Source organism: Spermophilus citellus, assembly GCF_964194105.1.
Source record: "Spermophilus citellus genome assembly, chromosome: X".
NCBI classification, from domain to species: domain Eukaryota; kingdom Metazoa; phylum Chordata; class Mammalia; order Rodentia; family Sciuridae; genus Spermophilus; species Spermophilus citellus.
Window position 1 is genome coordinate 138470530 of NC_138190.1, and position 16615 is coordinate 138487144.

At 39.2% G+C, this 16615-nt stretch overlaps 1 protein-coding gene across 5 annotated transcripts; it reads right to left on the reverse strand.

The window, feature by feature from the left end:
• Window positions 1–246: 246 nt before the first annotated feature.
• SLITRK4 (SLIT and NTRK like family member 4) lies at window positions 247–12408 on the reverse strand. 5 transcript variants are annotated; one of them, XM_081278107.1, is made up of 2 exons: window positions 12184–12408; window positions 247–8516 (listed from the first exon to the last, which is right to left on the reverse strand). In XM_081278107.1, the coding sequence occupies exon 2, from the start codon at window positions 8464–8466 to the stop codon at window positions 5953–5955; it is 2514 nt and encodes an 837-aa protein (XP_081134233.1). In that variant the 5' UTR covers window positions 8467–8516; window positions 12184–12408; the 3' UTR covers window positions 247–5952. The 5 variants fall into 5 exon arrangements, with proteins under 5 accessions (XP_081134233.1, XP_081134232.1, XP_081134231.1 ...); XM_081278106.1 differs by lacking the exon at window positions 12184–12408 and adding an exon at window positions 11662–12142; XM_081278105.1 differs by lacking the exon at window positions 12184–12408 and adding an exon at window positions 11172–11642.
• Window positions 12409–16615: the final 4207 nt, after the last annotated feature.

Consider the following 16615-nt stretch of genomic DNA (forward strand, 5'->3'; position numbering starts at 1 on the left):
TAAAGGCAGAAACATTTTAATTGCTAAGATCAAGTATCTATTTCCATTTGTGGATAATTCACCGTTTGTATGTGTTGTTCATTCTGTGTGTGGGTACATGTGTGTGCATAGATAGAGCTTGCTTATCCAGATAAACTAATATAATAATTGCATCAGCTATAAAACATATTATTTCCATTTCTTTTTGAACTTGAGTTTCACTAATTTCACACTAATAAACACACTGAATGGCTACAAATGTGACCTATAAGAAAAGACTTTTATTTGTGAAAACAGCATTAAAGTTACTGCATACCAACTCCAGAATTTTAGCACAATGGTTCAATTTACATGAAACAAGGATGGAAATATACATTGCAATTCTTAGTAGGGAGAACAGAGCTTACTGATTTTTTCAAACGTTTCCATGAGCAATATCCACAGCACAACATGGCTACCTTAGGCTGCTAACCAGCAGCATCTGACACGAACTAGTATTTTTGAGTTGCCAACTAAGAGAAGTAAGTATATTGTTCAGAAATTTTAAAAGACTATCTTCTTTCTGTAAGTAAATTAAAATGAATAACATATGTTTATTCATTATGTATTCAGTTTATCTTTCTGAAGGGGACATTCATGAACTTTTTAAAGTAAGACTATTTCTCATTTTTGCTGGATTAACGGAATAAGCAGAACTTCTATTCTTATCTAGGCAGTATCTACAGAAGTAAACTAAAGCCAAGGATTGAGTAATCCTCTCTTGGTTCTATGTTTTATAGTCAGTGAATCTAGTAATTATCATGTAATGAGAAGTTCAAATCTTTTCATTCTTAATAGCAATTATTTTGACCCAAAGTATTCAAATGTCTTAGAGCCCCACTGTTTTTTCCTTCTGTAGACACAGAAACAATAAATTAAAATATTTTTTTTAAAAATGATAAACTCATATTATTTTATATGATAGAAGATAGAGTTTCCCTTTTTAAATTTTCCCTTCTAAAATGCAATCATATCAACTAGTGGAAACTAAATTAAAATGAAAAAAAATAGTAAATAAATAGATTTCAAAGTTAGATAAAGGGAAGTTTCAATAAAATAAGCTTTTAAAAGTCTTTTGTCCTCCTATTTGCTTTTATTTCAACAAGACAGATTCCACAGGAAGTCTGAATTTTGAGGATTAATGATAAACAGGTAAACTTGATATATAATCGCTAGTTATTCTCAGTAAGTGACACCACAAACAGGATATTTTAGTTCAGCCCATCTGACTATAGTGACTAATTGAATGAGCAATGGAAATGAAGTCAACTCTTGATTTGATGCCACTTGTCTACATAACAGACTGGCTGACACCCAAAGCCCTGTGCTCAATTCTCATAAAAAACAAACTAAAATAACACAATCCTGCCATGTATCTCCTGTGATGCACAAGACATTTAGTCCAAAAGTACTTGCTATCTATACTTTTCATGCCTTCAGCACAGCTATGCATAGATGTAAGGCCATAGCAATCTTATTTTATTTTCCCTCTCTGTTCCCTTCTTTACTTCTCCATGAAGTACACATGTCTTAATCCCATTTAGTGGTCAATACTGTCTGTTTATATTCTTCTGTGCCCTCAAATTAGTCATAAGGTAATTGGTTCATTTTCTGCAACCACAGTATCTTCATAAAGTGATGGATTGATAATTTTGATTATTTTCAAAGTGACCCCCCCAAAAAAAACTTTAAAAATCAAAAGTCACCCATAAACAGATAAGTAACCTGCAATCAGTCAAGCTTGTTATGATACACAGAGGTTCTGTAGCTCTATTACAACTGAGTAGATAGTTAAGATCAAATACTAATATTTGCTTATCTGAAGTTATGTCAGATTCCAACTGATGAATGAAAATGGGCAAGAATCAAAGCATGTTGATTTTGGCTCTCTCTGACTCTTTTCCAAAGGGGATGTCAGTGGGAAGGAACACAGATTACCAAGATGTTTGTAAGGAAAGCATCTTTTAACAAAGATTTAATAAATAAGTTGCAGTACAAACCATATTCTAAAAGCTATATATCTTACTTTGAAATCTGAGTGCTGTGACTGAGTGCTACTGTTCTATATCTTCTGAAAAATAATGAAAAAAATATGTATATAGAGAGAGCGCAAGCACACTATGGCTTCAGAAATACCATTGTAGCAAACAATTTTATTAATACTTTCATAAAAGTGGCATTTAGTAAAGTCTTTCTAATACCTTGATGCAATCAAAACCAAACAAAAGTCCTTAAAACCGTTCCTTTCTGTGAATTACATTAGATTTTTGTAGAATTACTTGAATATTTTTTACAAACTAATCTAAAACACTAATAATCAAATCAGGGTAAAACCAATACAATGTGTTTTCTTTAGTTTATTTCAAAATATTGATTATAAATACATTCTTAATATATTTTCTCCCCAACTCTTTGGATGCAATAATAACAACAACAACAAAAAAAACCCAAAACAAAAAATAAAACAAACAAACAAAAAAAACTGTGCTCATTTTGTACAATGTCAATGTTAAGGTCATGCAAAAGATATTATAGATTAGTATTATCGCCATACATTTCTAAATGTAATCTGTTATTTATGAAATACCTGTTGATGTTATTCATGAAGCTAGGCTCTGTATAATTTATGCATCTTTGTGGCTTAAGAAAATTAAATGTTTAAAAAAGGAACAAAATAAAGATGATCTTAACTGATTTTCTAATTAATATATTATTCACTTTATTTATTCAGAGTGGAAAACTAAATATAGAATATAAATTGCCTTATAGACTTGAGTCACTTTACTTTAATAGCTGCTTTCTCATAAAATTACACAAAGATTTACTTTTAAAGAATTGAATCATCTTTATTGATTTCATAAAAAAATAATTTAAAACTTGATTTATCTTACACGGACACAATATATTATCTCAACCCCTTCATTAATTTCATAGGATCTAGTTTTATTTGCAACTGTTCTAACACAGTCCATACACATGAATATAATGCCAAGAAGCCCATGATGTGTCAGAACACATTAGAAATGAACACTTCTTGGATTTTCAAGATTTGAATCAAAGTTCTACTAAAAATGCTGTACCAATGTACATGTCATACCTCAAGGGGTTAAACTAACATCAAGGTTATAGTTGAAGCCAACAAAATGTAGATACAGTATTTTAACTGCTCTTGTACTCAACTCAGAACTTATACCTAACTACATTATCATAAAATGTACAAGTAGAACTAATGAGAGACAGGTGCAAAATAGTACACACTGTATAATGTAGGCACAATGACTTTAGTTAAGGAAAGTATATCAGCCTTAACCAAGGATTTGTTACTTTCATTTACAATTAGAACCTCCAAATAACCACAATTAAGTTACTTTAAAGAAAAACACTTTGAACATTTATACCTTTCAGCAGGAGTATGAAATAGCCAATATACTACAGCAAGCTTTGAGATGGTGGCAGGTAATCTTGCCATTGACAATTCTGCAGAAACCTTGAAATATCTTCAAAACACCACCACACTGAATAAAAGGCATCATCCCAATGACCTATTATCTCCAGATCATGGAGGGAGTTCTCTGGTTCCTCCCATAAGTGTCTATTTAAGATTCCTCAATCCATACTTTATTGACAGGATAAACTAAAACACTTCCTTTGAAGCCTTTGCATCTCTACCCTGTCAGTACGCATTAGGAGCCCTTTAATCCATGGATGCATGCATGCATGGTAATGGCATATTAAAAGTCCTCATGAAATTGCAGATGAAAACAAGCTGTTGAGCACGTATCTTATCATTTCTTTTGAGATCAGAAAGCAATTATTTGTTCGGATTTTTTTATATTCATATAAAGTTTTCACAGACATTGTCATGAAAATTAAAATTACACATTAAAGTTTTAAGAGCACCAGCACATACATATGGAGAATTTTTTCCTATTAAAAAAATCTCCGAATTATCTATATGTGTGAATATATATCCAAATACACACACATACACACACAAATACACACACAGACACACCTACCTCCATGAACGCTGATTTTTTGTTTGTTTTTATATCTTAGAACAAACACATAAAGCCCTGAAACTAATGCTTAACAGAGGGATCGCTGTTATAACTTTAGCCATAATATCATTTTGGAAGCTGCACCAAAACATCTGAAATTCATGAAGAATGACTACGTTCACCTTCTTGGTATATTACTGATTAATATAGTAATTCATAAGAGATGGATACAAACACAAACATACAGGCGTACACACACACACACACACACACACACACACACACACACAGGCCAAGAAGGCAATGTGTTTCTGGATATCACTTTGCCAATTAAGAGCTCCTAAAAATCTCCAATATCCCCTCTTATTAAATACATCATTCCTTTGACCAATTTTTACATAGAACTTAACATTACAATCAAACTTGGGGGCATATCAGTTGCAGTTGCAGACTGTGAACTCATCTGAGACCAATGCAAGCATTTACAGTGTGGCTTTGACAGCCGAGCTTACCAAGATGTTTACAGTTCTACTAAATTATCTGACAGTAGTCAGAATGATGAAAGAACAGGATACTGATGCATACGATATTATTAACCTTAGTCATTAATTTTTTAAAATATTTGCAGTGAAAACTATTTGAATTAAGCTCATAGAATCCTGAAAAGCAAGACAACTGATGGGAAATAACAACTGCCCCAGACATAATACTATAAAACTAAGGAGCCTATTTTAAAATGCACAATTGGTAACAAATCTGAAGATAATATGCTAAATTCACAAGAATAGCACAGAACTGGATTTTTTTTTGTATTTTTGTTTCTTTTTTTTGTATGTTTTTTTTTGCTTTTTCTGTTTTTAAATTTTACCTGATCACAAAGTCCAAAATATTTCTGTACACATTACCTTCAGTTTCAGTTTAGTATAGTTTACTATCTAAATTTATACTTACTGATAAATTCACCGTGATCAGGAAAACAAGTCAAGCATATTAAATACATATTAAGGAGTACATACTTTCCTATTTAGTATACAAAGTACTTCATAAATATGAATTATGTTACAAAAATAGCTTTGGGTGCGCTCACACGGTAAGCACTTTGCTAATTTGGGACAACCTTTAAGGATTGTGGGTATTTCACATAACTGAGAACAAACTCTAGTGTTAGTTTAATTTGAGCCACGTTTAATTCTGATAAACATCATGTATTTTTTCAGATCACCACAAATGCTATGGAACTCATGTTGATTTTTTTTTCACTTTTAGGTTTTTATGTATAGACAGGTAATGCTTAGTGTGTTCAAATTTATTTTATAGTTATGTAATGCATGGTATATTTTAAACAAGTATTTGCACAATTTAACATTATAAATCCAGTGGTTTCAAGATGCAGGCCATAAAGATTACCAATTTACAAATACTATCGAGTGTTCTCTCTTTGCATGCTATTTTTTTTACACTTTTCAGATAATCTTTACACAGAGTTGTTACAATGCCACAAATCAAAAGGATTATTCCAGTTCCACCAACTTAATCTACGTGCAAGATGAAGGACCCAGTTGAGGTACAAACACTGGTACCAGTTTTCTTGAGTTTGCTTTACAAAGCACAAAGAGACGAAGGTTTTGCATTGGGGTACAAAACGGATTTGCCTCTTGAGGTTAAATTCAGTGTATTTTGTGTATAAAGCATCCCTTTGGCAATAGAGTTTGCAGTATCCCCACAGGACTCCACAGTATAGGTTTTATGTAGTAAAATCTATTAAGGAAAGTCTCTTCTACTTGACACATCTTTGCAGCTACAGTTAATGAGACACCCTTGGAAACACCTGCCTCTATGCCTATTGATAATATAGTATTTGGAAATTAGGAGTCAACAAAAGGCACTTTCATCATTAAATAAATGTCCTCTGTATGAAGTTAGATTGCATGACCTATATCTTGTTCAAAGCTGTTTGCTCCTCAAGGACCTGTAGGTAGTCAGGGGAACTCTGAAGTTTCGCCTTCAGTTCAAAATACTCACTCTTCCTTTGTTCCACAACGATTTTACTGTGGTTGCCACCTATCAGGGACTTCTTGTTTTTTTTATCTTGTTGTTTTTCTGGATAGCGGATCTCAAAGCCACTGACACCTATGCTATTATACTCCTTTTTGCTTTCAAGAAAATTTTGAATAAATACATTGGAATCCCTGCTAGGGAATAATTCATCCAGCTCATCAATTGTGCTCAGTCTCTTCCTGGTATCCACATGTAATAAATCTTTCTCCTTGTCGGCAACATTTCGCATAATGACTTTCTGTCCCGGAGGATCTGAAAACATGAACCCGGTTTCTGACTCTTTCAAGCCACAGGTGTGGCTCTTGCTCATCTGTTCTATAGTTTGTGGAATGAAAGCTTCTGTGCTCAGTCCATCCTTTTTATTGGTTTTGTGGTCATGCTTCCTTAGCTGCAGCTGCATGGAGCCACACTCAGGATTCCCCAGCCCTTCGTGTTTCACGGTAGGTTTCTTGTTGCGTCGCAGCACAAAAACAAGAAGGCAAAAAGCAACAAAAACAGTTAAAATGAGGACCACTAAGATACTTAAGATTAAAATAGATAGAGGCACGGGGCCACCAGGAGGACTTCGAATGGGACCCAATGGAGTGGTGAATGTAATAGCAGGTGCAGGGCTTGTAAATGGTGCAGATGGCTTGTTTAAAAGTTTGGGACATAAGATTTCATTTTTGAGGGACTTCAGTTCAATGTTGGCAAACTGAACAGGTGTCTCACATTTCAGTTCTTTCACAACAATTCCATCATTCAGCTTCTCCAGCCACAGCTTTAATGCCACCAAGTCACAAGTGCAGTCCCATGGGTTGCCCTCCAAGTCAATCTGTGTGAGAGACTGAAGTTGATCGAGGACCCCACTGACAGGGAGGTACATGAATTTGTTGTTCCTCAGATTCAGTCTAGCAAGGGGTGCTCCAGAAAAAATGTAAACAGGCAGGCTCTTTAAGAGATTATTATTTAAATACAGTAACTGCAAATTTGGCATGGAGTCAAAGGTGCCTGCTAAGATTTCCTTAATCAGATTGTATTCCAAATACAGATACTGCAGGTTATGAAGGCCTGAAAATATTTCCGGATAGAGTCTTTCAATCTGATTGCCATTGAGATACAACCTGCGTAAATTAGTAAGATTGTGGAATACATCTCCTTTGATCATTGTAATCTGATTGCTGCCTAAATGGAGCAAATCCAGTCCTTCGAACTCAGTGAAGTCTGAGATGTCCACATCTTTGATGCTATTGCCATTGACATGCAATTTCTTGGCATTTAAAGGTTTCGGTATCAGTTCAGACATGGACTGTATATTTTTCTCCTGGCAGTTCACGCTCAGTCCCAAGTCTGAAGGATGTGTTTTGCAAAAGCAAGGCGTCGGGCAAGGTGTTAGAGGAGGCACCCTTGTTTGGTAAGACACAATCTGACTGAGGTTGCGGTTGGAGAGGGCTTTGCCTGCCACGATTCCAGAGATCTTGGAAGGATTTGTCGTTTTTGGTGGCTTGGTCACTAATCTGTGCAAGGATGTCTGTGTTGTGTGACCATTGGGAGTGGTGTAGCCATTTTCCAGTTGAGATGGAGGCAGGATACGCACATCAAAATCACTGCCTGTGCCCATGGGGCATAACTCTTGTTTGTTGGTTTCTTTTAACAGCCTTCCGTATAAGTCGCTGGGAGTTTCACAGATAGCTTCTCCTATGTAAATGTTATATGGCATGTTCTCCAGCCAAGCTTTTAAAGGCAACAAATCACAGCTACAGTTCCAAGGGTTATCTTCCAGTTGCAGTTCAACAACACGGCCAATGTGTTCCAGAACTCCAATATAGGGGAGCTTCTGGATTCTATTCCCTCGTATATCCAGATGGGTCAAAGATGCGAATCGGAAAATATTATCAGGAAGGAATGAAATCAGATTGTCATTAAGAATGAGAACTTTCAGTTTGTGGAGCTTATTGAAGGCTCCTCGTTCAATATACTTGATTAAATTGTAGTCAGCCTGGAGATACTCCAAGTTCTCTATGCCAAGGAAAGTGTCAGCTCGGAGAATCTTTAATTCATTGTTGTTCAAGTGCAACTGCTTTAATGCACTGAGCCCAAGAAAGGCTCCTCCCTCAATGTTCTGCAGTTTATTATTTCCCAGATGCAGGGATACTGCGTGTGAAAAATTCAAGAATGTATTTGGATAGAGGATATTTAAAAAATTGTTTTGGAAGTTGAGGTGATAAAAATTAGACCAAGGTGGTTTCAGCTGATTTGGTCTGTAGACTGAAACCTTCTCACAGTTGACATAGAGCACATTCTCAACTGACACACAGGAGCACACATTGCAAATTTCCACCGATATGTCAGAATCTGCATTTGCCGAAGAAATCAGTGCTGACAAAATCAGAAAGAGCCAAAGAAACATCTTCTTGCAATCAGCAAAGAACGTTATGCTTCTGAATAAAGATAAATAATCTAAAAAATAAAAAGAAAACATTTTTTCAATGGTCATTACTTGAAAATTTTTGTTTAAATCATATTATAGTGAGCATATGGCTATAACTACTACCTTGTATTTTTTTAAAGCACCCAAAACTCCAAATATTTGCACTCAGTTGAACAATGGTCACCAAAATTGCCACATATTTTATTTCTATACCTGTAGTTTATATAAAATTTACATGTGCTGTGTACACAACAAACAACAGAAAAGGAGATTATTAATCATACTTACATCTTAACAATCTGAATTTCTTTTTTACTTGATCTACCAAACCCTGCCCTTCCTATTTACAACTCAAATAGCCATCCCCTAGATCATGAAGTATACCATGTCCTTTGCACCACAAAGGCACTGCAATTAGTGGGTATCTAAACTCTAGGCTTGTGTTAGATAGAGAAGCTGAGCAGAGCTGTATTAGGGCCCAGGTTGCAAAGGAAGGTGGCAATAGAAGGACTGGATTGCTTAAAAGTCCTATGTAGAATTTGCCCTGCAAAAAGATATGCCTGAGCTTCAGCTCATAGGTAAGCAGGCTGCCATTAATCAGTTCACTCTTATACACTATTACCTCCAAAAGCACAGATGACCCTGTGGGTTCTAGAAAAACAACTGAGTAGGGTATGGCCAAATTTTGTTTTCAGGTGAATAAAATAAATAGCATCTAGTTACCTGCCAGTCATCTTCCAAATAGGGGGTTAAAAGAAAGCCTATTGTCTTTGCATCCCTGAAAACAGGAGAAGAACCTGCTTGCTGTAGCATTGCTTAGCTGTGTCTCCAGGCAGCCTTTCACACCTAGAACTGGCTCTCCTGCCTGTCAGGCCCTCTTCTGTTCCTTTATTTGCCACATTGAACCCAGGTCCAACTGAAGTTTGGGTCTAACGCTTATATCCTTCACATTGACCATAGACTGCCCCTGCTGAGGAAGAGAAGTTCACACACTACAATTTGAGTAGCTTAATCTGCAGAACCAGATACAGCACATTTTCTTCCTAAAGGCATCAGTTCCCAAACACAATCACAATATTATCTCCCCATGTCCCTGTCTGTAAACAAATTATAACTTCTTGGTAGAGTTCAATGTTTAGCAAATTAACCAGCTATAGCCCACTTCTTAAATAACACACACACACACACACACACACACACACATTCATACACACAGTATTTCTGCTTCACAATAAATATGAAAAGGAACACAAACAGTGTGCATTCTATTGATGCAATTTTAGGTATGTGAGTCTTTTCTTTTCCATCGTGAATGGAGAGCTAGCTGCAATTTCAATATGGTTACCACCAAATATTAATTAAATAAATAAAAGACCCAGAAACACACAATAAGGGAATGATGCAAAAAAAAAGTGTCACACAGAAACTCCTTTGTTTATTTTGCTCACGAGGAATCAGCTAGTGGTAAAATGGAACATATCTCAAGGTAGACATTCCATTAAGCCACCACTCAGGAAAATTTGCATTTTAAATAGTTTGGTATCAAATATAGCCAACACTGCTGAGATGCTACTTAGCTGCCATATAAAGGTGCATTTCCCCTATTAACTATGAAGGTAAGATTGACATTTCAAAAAGAACTCACAATTCTTAAGTATGACATCACCCAAGCAAACTTTAATTGTAAAATCAAAATTTCACTTGATCTTTTTTACCTTGATGTGATTTTCAACAGCTATTTTGGTTCAGTTGAGTCATTTCTTGTTACTAACCATCACCACCCCCACCCCAAAAATGGGAAAACCAAAAAGCAACCAAACTAGGAAATAAAACAAATAAAAACCACCACCACCAACAACAACAACAAAAATCGAACCCAAATTCCGTACAAAAACAAGAACCAGCAGCATCAACAGATCTGAAAATGCATAAGGAGCTCTCCTCTTCCTAATAATTTCTACTTTGAGCAGCAAAGGGGAAAAAAGGCACAAGGACAAGCTAGGAAGTTGCCTAATACAGCTGTTGTGAAACAGAGGAAGCCGAAAGCAGCTGGAGGAGCAGGCAAGGAAGAGCGAGAGTCTGTCCGCCAAGGAGAGAGGGATAGAAGCACTGAAAGGGCAAGAGACATGGAGAAATGGAAAATGGAAAAAAAAAAAAGAGCTCAGAGAAGGGAGCTAGAAAGAGGATAAAAAGGGATACTGAATGTAAACGAAAAAAATACGCACATTGACATGGCACCGCTAAAGCATGCACTAAAATTGTGGGGGGGAAAAAGGGCAAAAAAGAATCAAAGTACGAGTTGGGTACCAAGAGCCATCTCTCAGGCTGCCAAGAGCAGTCTGTCTCCTTGCCTTTCCGTCTTTCTGTGCCCAGCAGGACGCTCAGATTCCGCTGCCGGCCAGACTGCACAAAACCTAGCCCTACCACAATTTTGGCATACACCAACAGAGCCCCGCCTGGCGCTCAGCGCCCAGGAGGTGGGAGCTTGCCACCTTACACAGCACAGGCAGCAGCGTCGGTGGATCGAGGTGGCTCCCCCGGAGCTGACACGGGAAACCTGCGGGTCCCCCTCGGGCAAGGGTAGAGGTGTAGGGAGTCCACGGAGAGACTCAGTCGCTACCGTCCCCTATGCGCTACTTCGGACCGGCGACGCGGTTGGAGGGGCCACTGGCGCTGGCGCGTACCGCAATGTTTTGCCGCAACCCGGTGCCCGGAGCCGGCGCGCAGCCCCCTCCCCGGTTCCTGGTCCAAGCAGCAGCCTCGCGGGCAGGGTGGCGGAGGCGGGGTACTGTGCGAGATGTCGCGGGGGCCTTCAGCCCGGCTGCGCACACATTTCCCAGCGCGCTCTCGTCCCACAAGGGGTAGCTGCTGGAGTTTCATTTGGCCTTTCTAGACCTTGGGGTGCAGTGCGTTAGGAAGAAAAGAAGATAACTAGCCCCGGTTGCGAGGGCGATGGCACTGGGACGTCACCGATCCGTCTGCCACAGGCAGAGTGACCCAGTCGCTACGTGCCCGCGGGAGAAGGCTCAGGCTCCCCTTGCCCGCCACCCCCTTCCCATGGCCAGCTTCACAAAACTGCTCACCAAGCCAGAAATCAGCTCAACATTTAAGCGCCTCGCAAAGTCGCGCTGCGAGCGCTGGACCCGGCTTTGCAGGGCTTTTAGAGTTACCCACCGACTCCTCCTTTCGAATTCCCGTCTTGGCGAGTCCCAGCAATCTCAGACCAGCCGGTGGGCCACTGCCTGGAGCCCCACATCTACGTTCGCGCAGAGTGCCTGAGAGTAGGGTGCAGAAAACAAAGCCCAGCACAGCGCAGCGGCCCCACCAGCCCGAGCTGCCAGATGCCAAAGACCAGGACACTTTTTCTGCCACCCCCGCCGCCTAGGGGGCAGGGATGCTAAGGGCACCCGGATTCCTTCGGTCCTCTGGGACAAGCGACAGTGGGAGGTGTGTGTGGGATAGCTAACACATCCACTTCGGCCACGCAACCGGCCCCAAACCAACAGGACTCAAACTAAAAATAATAAGCTACCTGCCTCCCTTCCCGCGGGCGCGCGCACACACATACACATGCGCGCGCGCGCGCGCACACACACACACACACACACACACACGGACACACAATGACAATCCGTGCTGGGAAGAGAACGCCCGTGTCGCTGCAGCTCGTGCAGTCCTCAATGGAAATTCACCCACCTCTGGAGCCCAGCGCCTAATGCGGAGCCCTTCGCGCCACGACTGAAGCTGCAGTTTCCGCGATTGTCTCTACGTGATCTGGGATCCAGCTTTTCTGTGCCCGCTAGCGGGTCAAACCCACCGAGCAGCCCTAGCAGGCGAGCAAGCGGGCAGCGGCGCGCGCGCGCACCCGGCCAGACACCGCGCGCGCACCCAGACCCTCGCACACGGGCTGCACCTTTACATACACGCGCTGAATCCCCGCCCCCGCCCCCGCCCCCGGCACTCACGCAGCCCTCCCTCCCAACGCTCAACCACTTAGATCCCCCCCCAACATTCCGGATCCGCCAGTCCCCTACCCCAACACCCCCTCTTGATTCCTCTTCTACCCACACACCAAGAAAGCCAGCGCGCTTTCCTTCTGGCATCCGCCCCCTCTTTTGCCTAAAACACCCCTAGGGAGGAGCGACCCCTATCCTCAGGAATAGAGACCCCAGTTTCCTAACGCGGGCGCACTAGCCTCCATCCACCCCCGCCACCACACACGCACACTACAGTCTTTTCTCTTCCCCAGTCTCCTAAGAAGGAACACACACACACACACACACACACACACACGGAGCGTTCCTTTGAGAGAGCAGTCAAGAACCCAGGAAAAGCCAAAGAAACATTGGAGAGCTGGGGGGAGGGGAGCCAAGGGAGATAGGGTCGTCGAGTCTACGCGGAATTGAATAATTCCAGGATAGAGGGGGGTGAGTCAACAACAATGACATTCAAATACGACAATCTCACTTGGGTTTTGTATCTCCGGTAAGTTACCTTTGGCTAATAGTCACCCTGCAGATCTGAGAGCTCCGAGAATACTTCTTGGTAGCCGGCGATCCTGGATGGAGCCTTCTTGGGACCAGTTTTCTGGGATCCAGTAGTATTCGCACTCCCCCTACCTGTCTGCGTGTAAGGGGCCGGGGGCTTTAAGGTAAAAGTGTGAGGCTTTAGCTCAAAGTGAGACTATTTAGTAGAGTTAGAGGCAGATGGGTTAATCCTCCGCATTTTAGAATTCTGAGAGCACTGGGCATTTGGCATAAAACGGGTTAAGCAGGATGATTAGGGAACTGGGGGTGGGGAAAGGGGTAGGGGAAAAGGGGTGTGGGAGTGGGAGAGATGCCGCACTTGCGACCAAAAGGAAAAAAAAAAAATCTGCTCTGGCTACTGAGCATGCCCAGTTCCCAGCTCAAGCCCTATAAGGGAGGCATTGTGTGCGTTCCACTTCTCCCGGCTTTGGTGGTAACCAGGAGGGGATTTAGATGGGGGTGGGGGGCTGGGGGGTAGATAGGAGGCTTTAGGGAAGGGGGTGGGGGAGATCAGTTTTGAAGCTGTGGGACTGAGCTGGAGGGACCTTGGAGAGGGAAGGGGAAGGGCCCCCACGGGATTCATTGGGGAGACAGAGGTGAAGAAATGAACTAGGAAAAGTCACTTCAGTAAGCCCCTTATTGTCTATATCAAAGGAGCTTTAGTAGCTGAGTCTGAAATATCCAGAGGCTGCAGATCCAGCCTATGGATTTTCTAGGCCCCTTATACCCATTTGTTAGTGCTGTCATGAAAAGGTAGGAATAACCCCAGGGAGGGCCGATGTTCAAACCAGTTTAATGAAGATTGGTAATTTAGTTAATAAACTTAAGAAAACAAATAAACCCGGGGAAGGGGTCAGAGGACTTTTGCTGTCATGCATGCCTTTTCAAATACCTGGCTTACCTTTTGCTCCCTACCTCCAACCATGCTGTTTTTATAGGGTGCTTGGCTAAGAAGAACAACTCTTTCTTTACTTTGTGTCTTTGAGAATACACTGGCTTTAGGGAAATGGGGCCAAGTCATAACCAGGAAGTATTTCCCTGGTACACCTGGTATCCCTTTTGCCACATTTCAAATACTACAGCCAGCTGATTTCTTCAGGACCCATGTTCTGCCCACTTCACTTATTCAGATTCCATTGAATATTGCCAATATCCAGAGATATTTTCTTTCTTTCTTTCTTTCTTTCTTTCTTTCTTTCTTTCTTTCTTTCTTTCTTTCTTTCTTTCTTTCTTTCTTTCTTTTGTTTAAAAATGAAAAACTCTTTAAGCTAAAACTAGCAATAGCTTTGAAACTAGAATTTGGCTGTCTGCCTGAACTCCTACAGTTAAACATTTACCATTGATGTTTAAAGGTCCAAATCTAGGCAAAAATATCTGATGGGCAAAGGGTTTATTATATTTTTGTCAATAATGTCCTATCTTCTATATTGTCTGTAATATTTGTTCATATATACTTTATCATTTTTGCCATTTTCATCATTTCATGAAACTGCCTTCCAGTTATATTTATGCAAATGTTGGTTGGGGGAACAGCATGTATACAGAGATGCACATACAATATTTAGGTAGATATGCATATATAGGCATATTTCTTTATGACCTTAGCAAATAGTGCATCCTTTATAAAGAACCCTTTCTTCACCCCCTGTCCCATTGCCTTGAAAAATTTCATCTTCTCTTTTGAAAACAACCTAGAGACAGAAATTGAGTGGGAAGCAATGGTAAAATGTGCTGTATTCAATGTGAAACCCATTATGAAATAGTATTGCTTATTGATACACTAAAGGATTGGTCCATAACAACATATATACTTGTGCAGCTCCTCTTAGTGAGGTGAAATGTTTCCTCCATAGGTAACAGCTGCAGTGTGTTGAAAAATCCCATTACTGTTGTACATTTGAACAAAACAGATCCTTCTAATTAAGAACTCACATTTGCATTATATTGCATAATGCAATTTGGAAGTGGTAATGGATACCAAAACAAGTTGGCATTTATTCTAAATGCAAAGGATTCAGGAAGCTACAATATATTTTATCAGGATAGGTGAATTGTTTGTCCTTTACTATAAATGTTAACAAGATTCAATAGAATGAGCAAAAAAATTACCTGAAAATATAATGCACAAAGTACCATGATAGCTGAAAAGGCCGGATTTGGACAGTAAATATCAGATGATTTAAATGCCTATCTTTATTCAACTTTAAAAACTGTTCTGAGACTTGGATATATTTAACTTTAATAACTGTGTAATGGTATTTTTTCATATGGGTATGAAAGCAGGTGTAGCTAGAACACTGATAAATTGCCATTAATAATAATGCAAAGAATTTATCAATGATTAATATTCAACTCATTAAAATGGATGTTTAAAAAAATTAAATGTACACAATGTAAAATACAAGAAAAAACTTCCATGTTTTACGCTTCTTTTACTTTTAAAGTAACTTAAAAATTCAATCCTTGAGTCCTACAGTCTTTTTCCCACCACCTAGATCTATATGTGACATCTACATAGAACAATAGTGAACTAAGGGAAATTGCTAGCTTTATAAAGGAAGTAAATACATAAAAAAACAAGTGTTAAGAAAACTCTAGCAATATGTATGATGATATTGAACCAAAAACAAAGTTGATGTTCCTGAAAGGTATGAATGTAAAACTGATAAAATTTGTAATAACCTCTTTTAATTTCTCCAGATGTTCTATTGAGCTTAATCTTGGCTTTGCAGGAATATACCTGGAACCATAGGGCTATTTTGATATATTGTGCCTCCTTCCTTCAGGGAAAATAAACAATTGCACCAGGAATTTCAACAAGATCTCGAATATTCTTAATTCTAAAGGCAGTTTAAGTCATTAAAACACTATGAACACAAAATGATTATCATGCCAGTGAGTCTTGGCCGTAATCAGTGGTCTTTACCTTTCTTAGTATCCCTTATTTATTTTACCTTGTCTTACTACTATTTAGCCTTAACTTTTGTATCTAGGTGTCATAGATCACTCAATTTAATATTGAAGATTCATTTATCTTCTGGCATTTTAATAATCATGAACTTGGCATTTTGTATTTTTTGGAATACAAAAAAAGTTCTTAGGTTGTTAATACACCTGGGAATAGCCATTTCCATGATCAAATAAGTTTAAAAGATCCTTGGTTCCAAACAGCTAGCCGTATTTCTTAACTTTATAAACATTTAATTATATTAAAGTGAATTTTTATCTACCAAGGGAAAATGATATGATACATAACATTTAACAAACTGATTTGTCAGTAGAACCCATTTTTTATTATTACATTGTGAGAAATTTGGGCTAGTTATACTTATTTATTTATTTTGCAAATTTTGTAGAATGTAGGAGCTGAAAGAGAGCTTTCAGGTCATATTTTAACCTATATAATGGTAGCTACTACCTATTGAATGCTGCTGCTCAGTCATGTTGTCTACAAATATTATTTTATTTAGTCCTATAAGCAAGGGAAAATATCATTATTCTTCTTTAAAAAGATGTTCAGGGGGGCTGAATAATTTGTCTGAGCTTACATCCTGAATAAGTGATAGTCAGATCTTTCAGGTCTTTCTGCTTCTCCACAATTC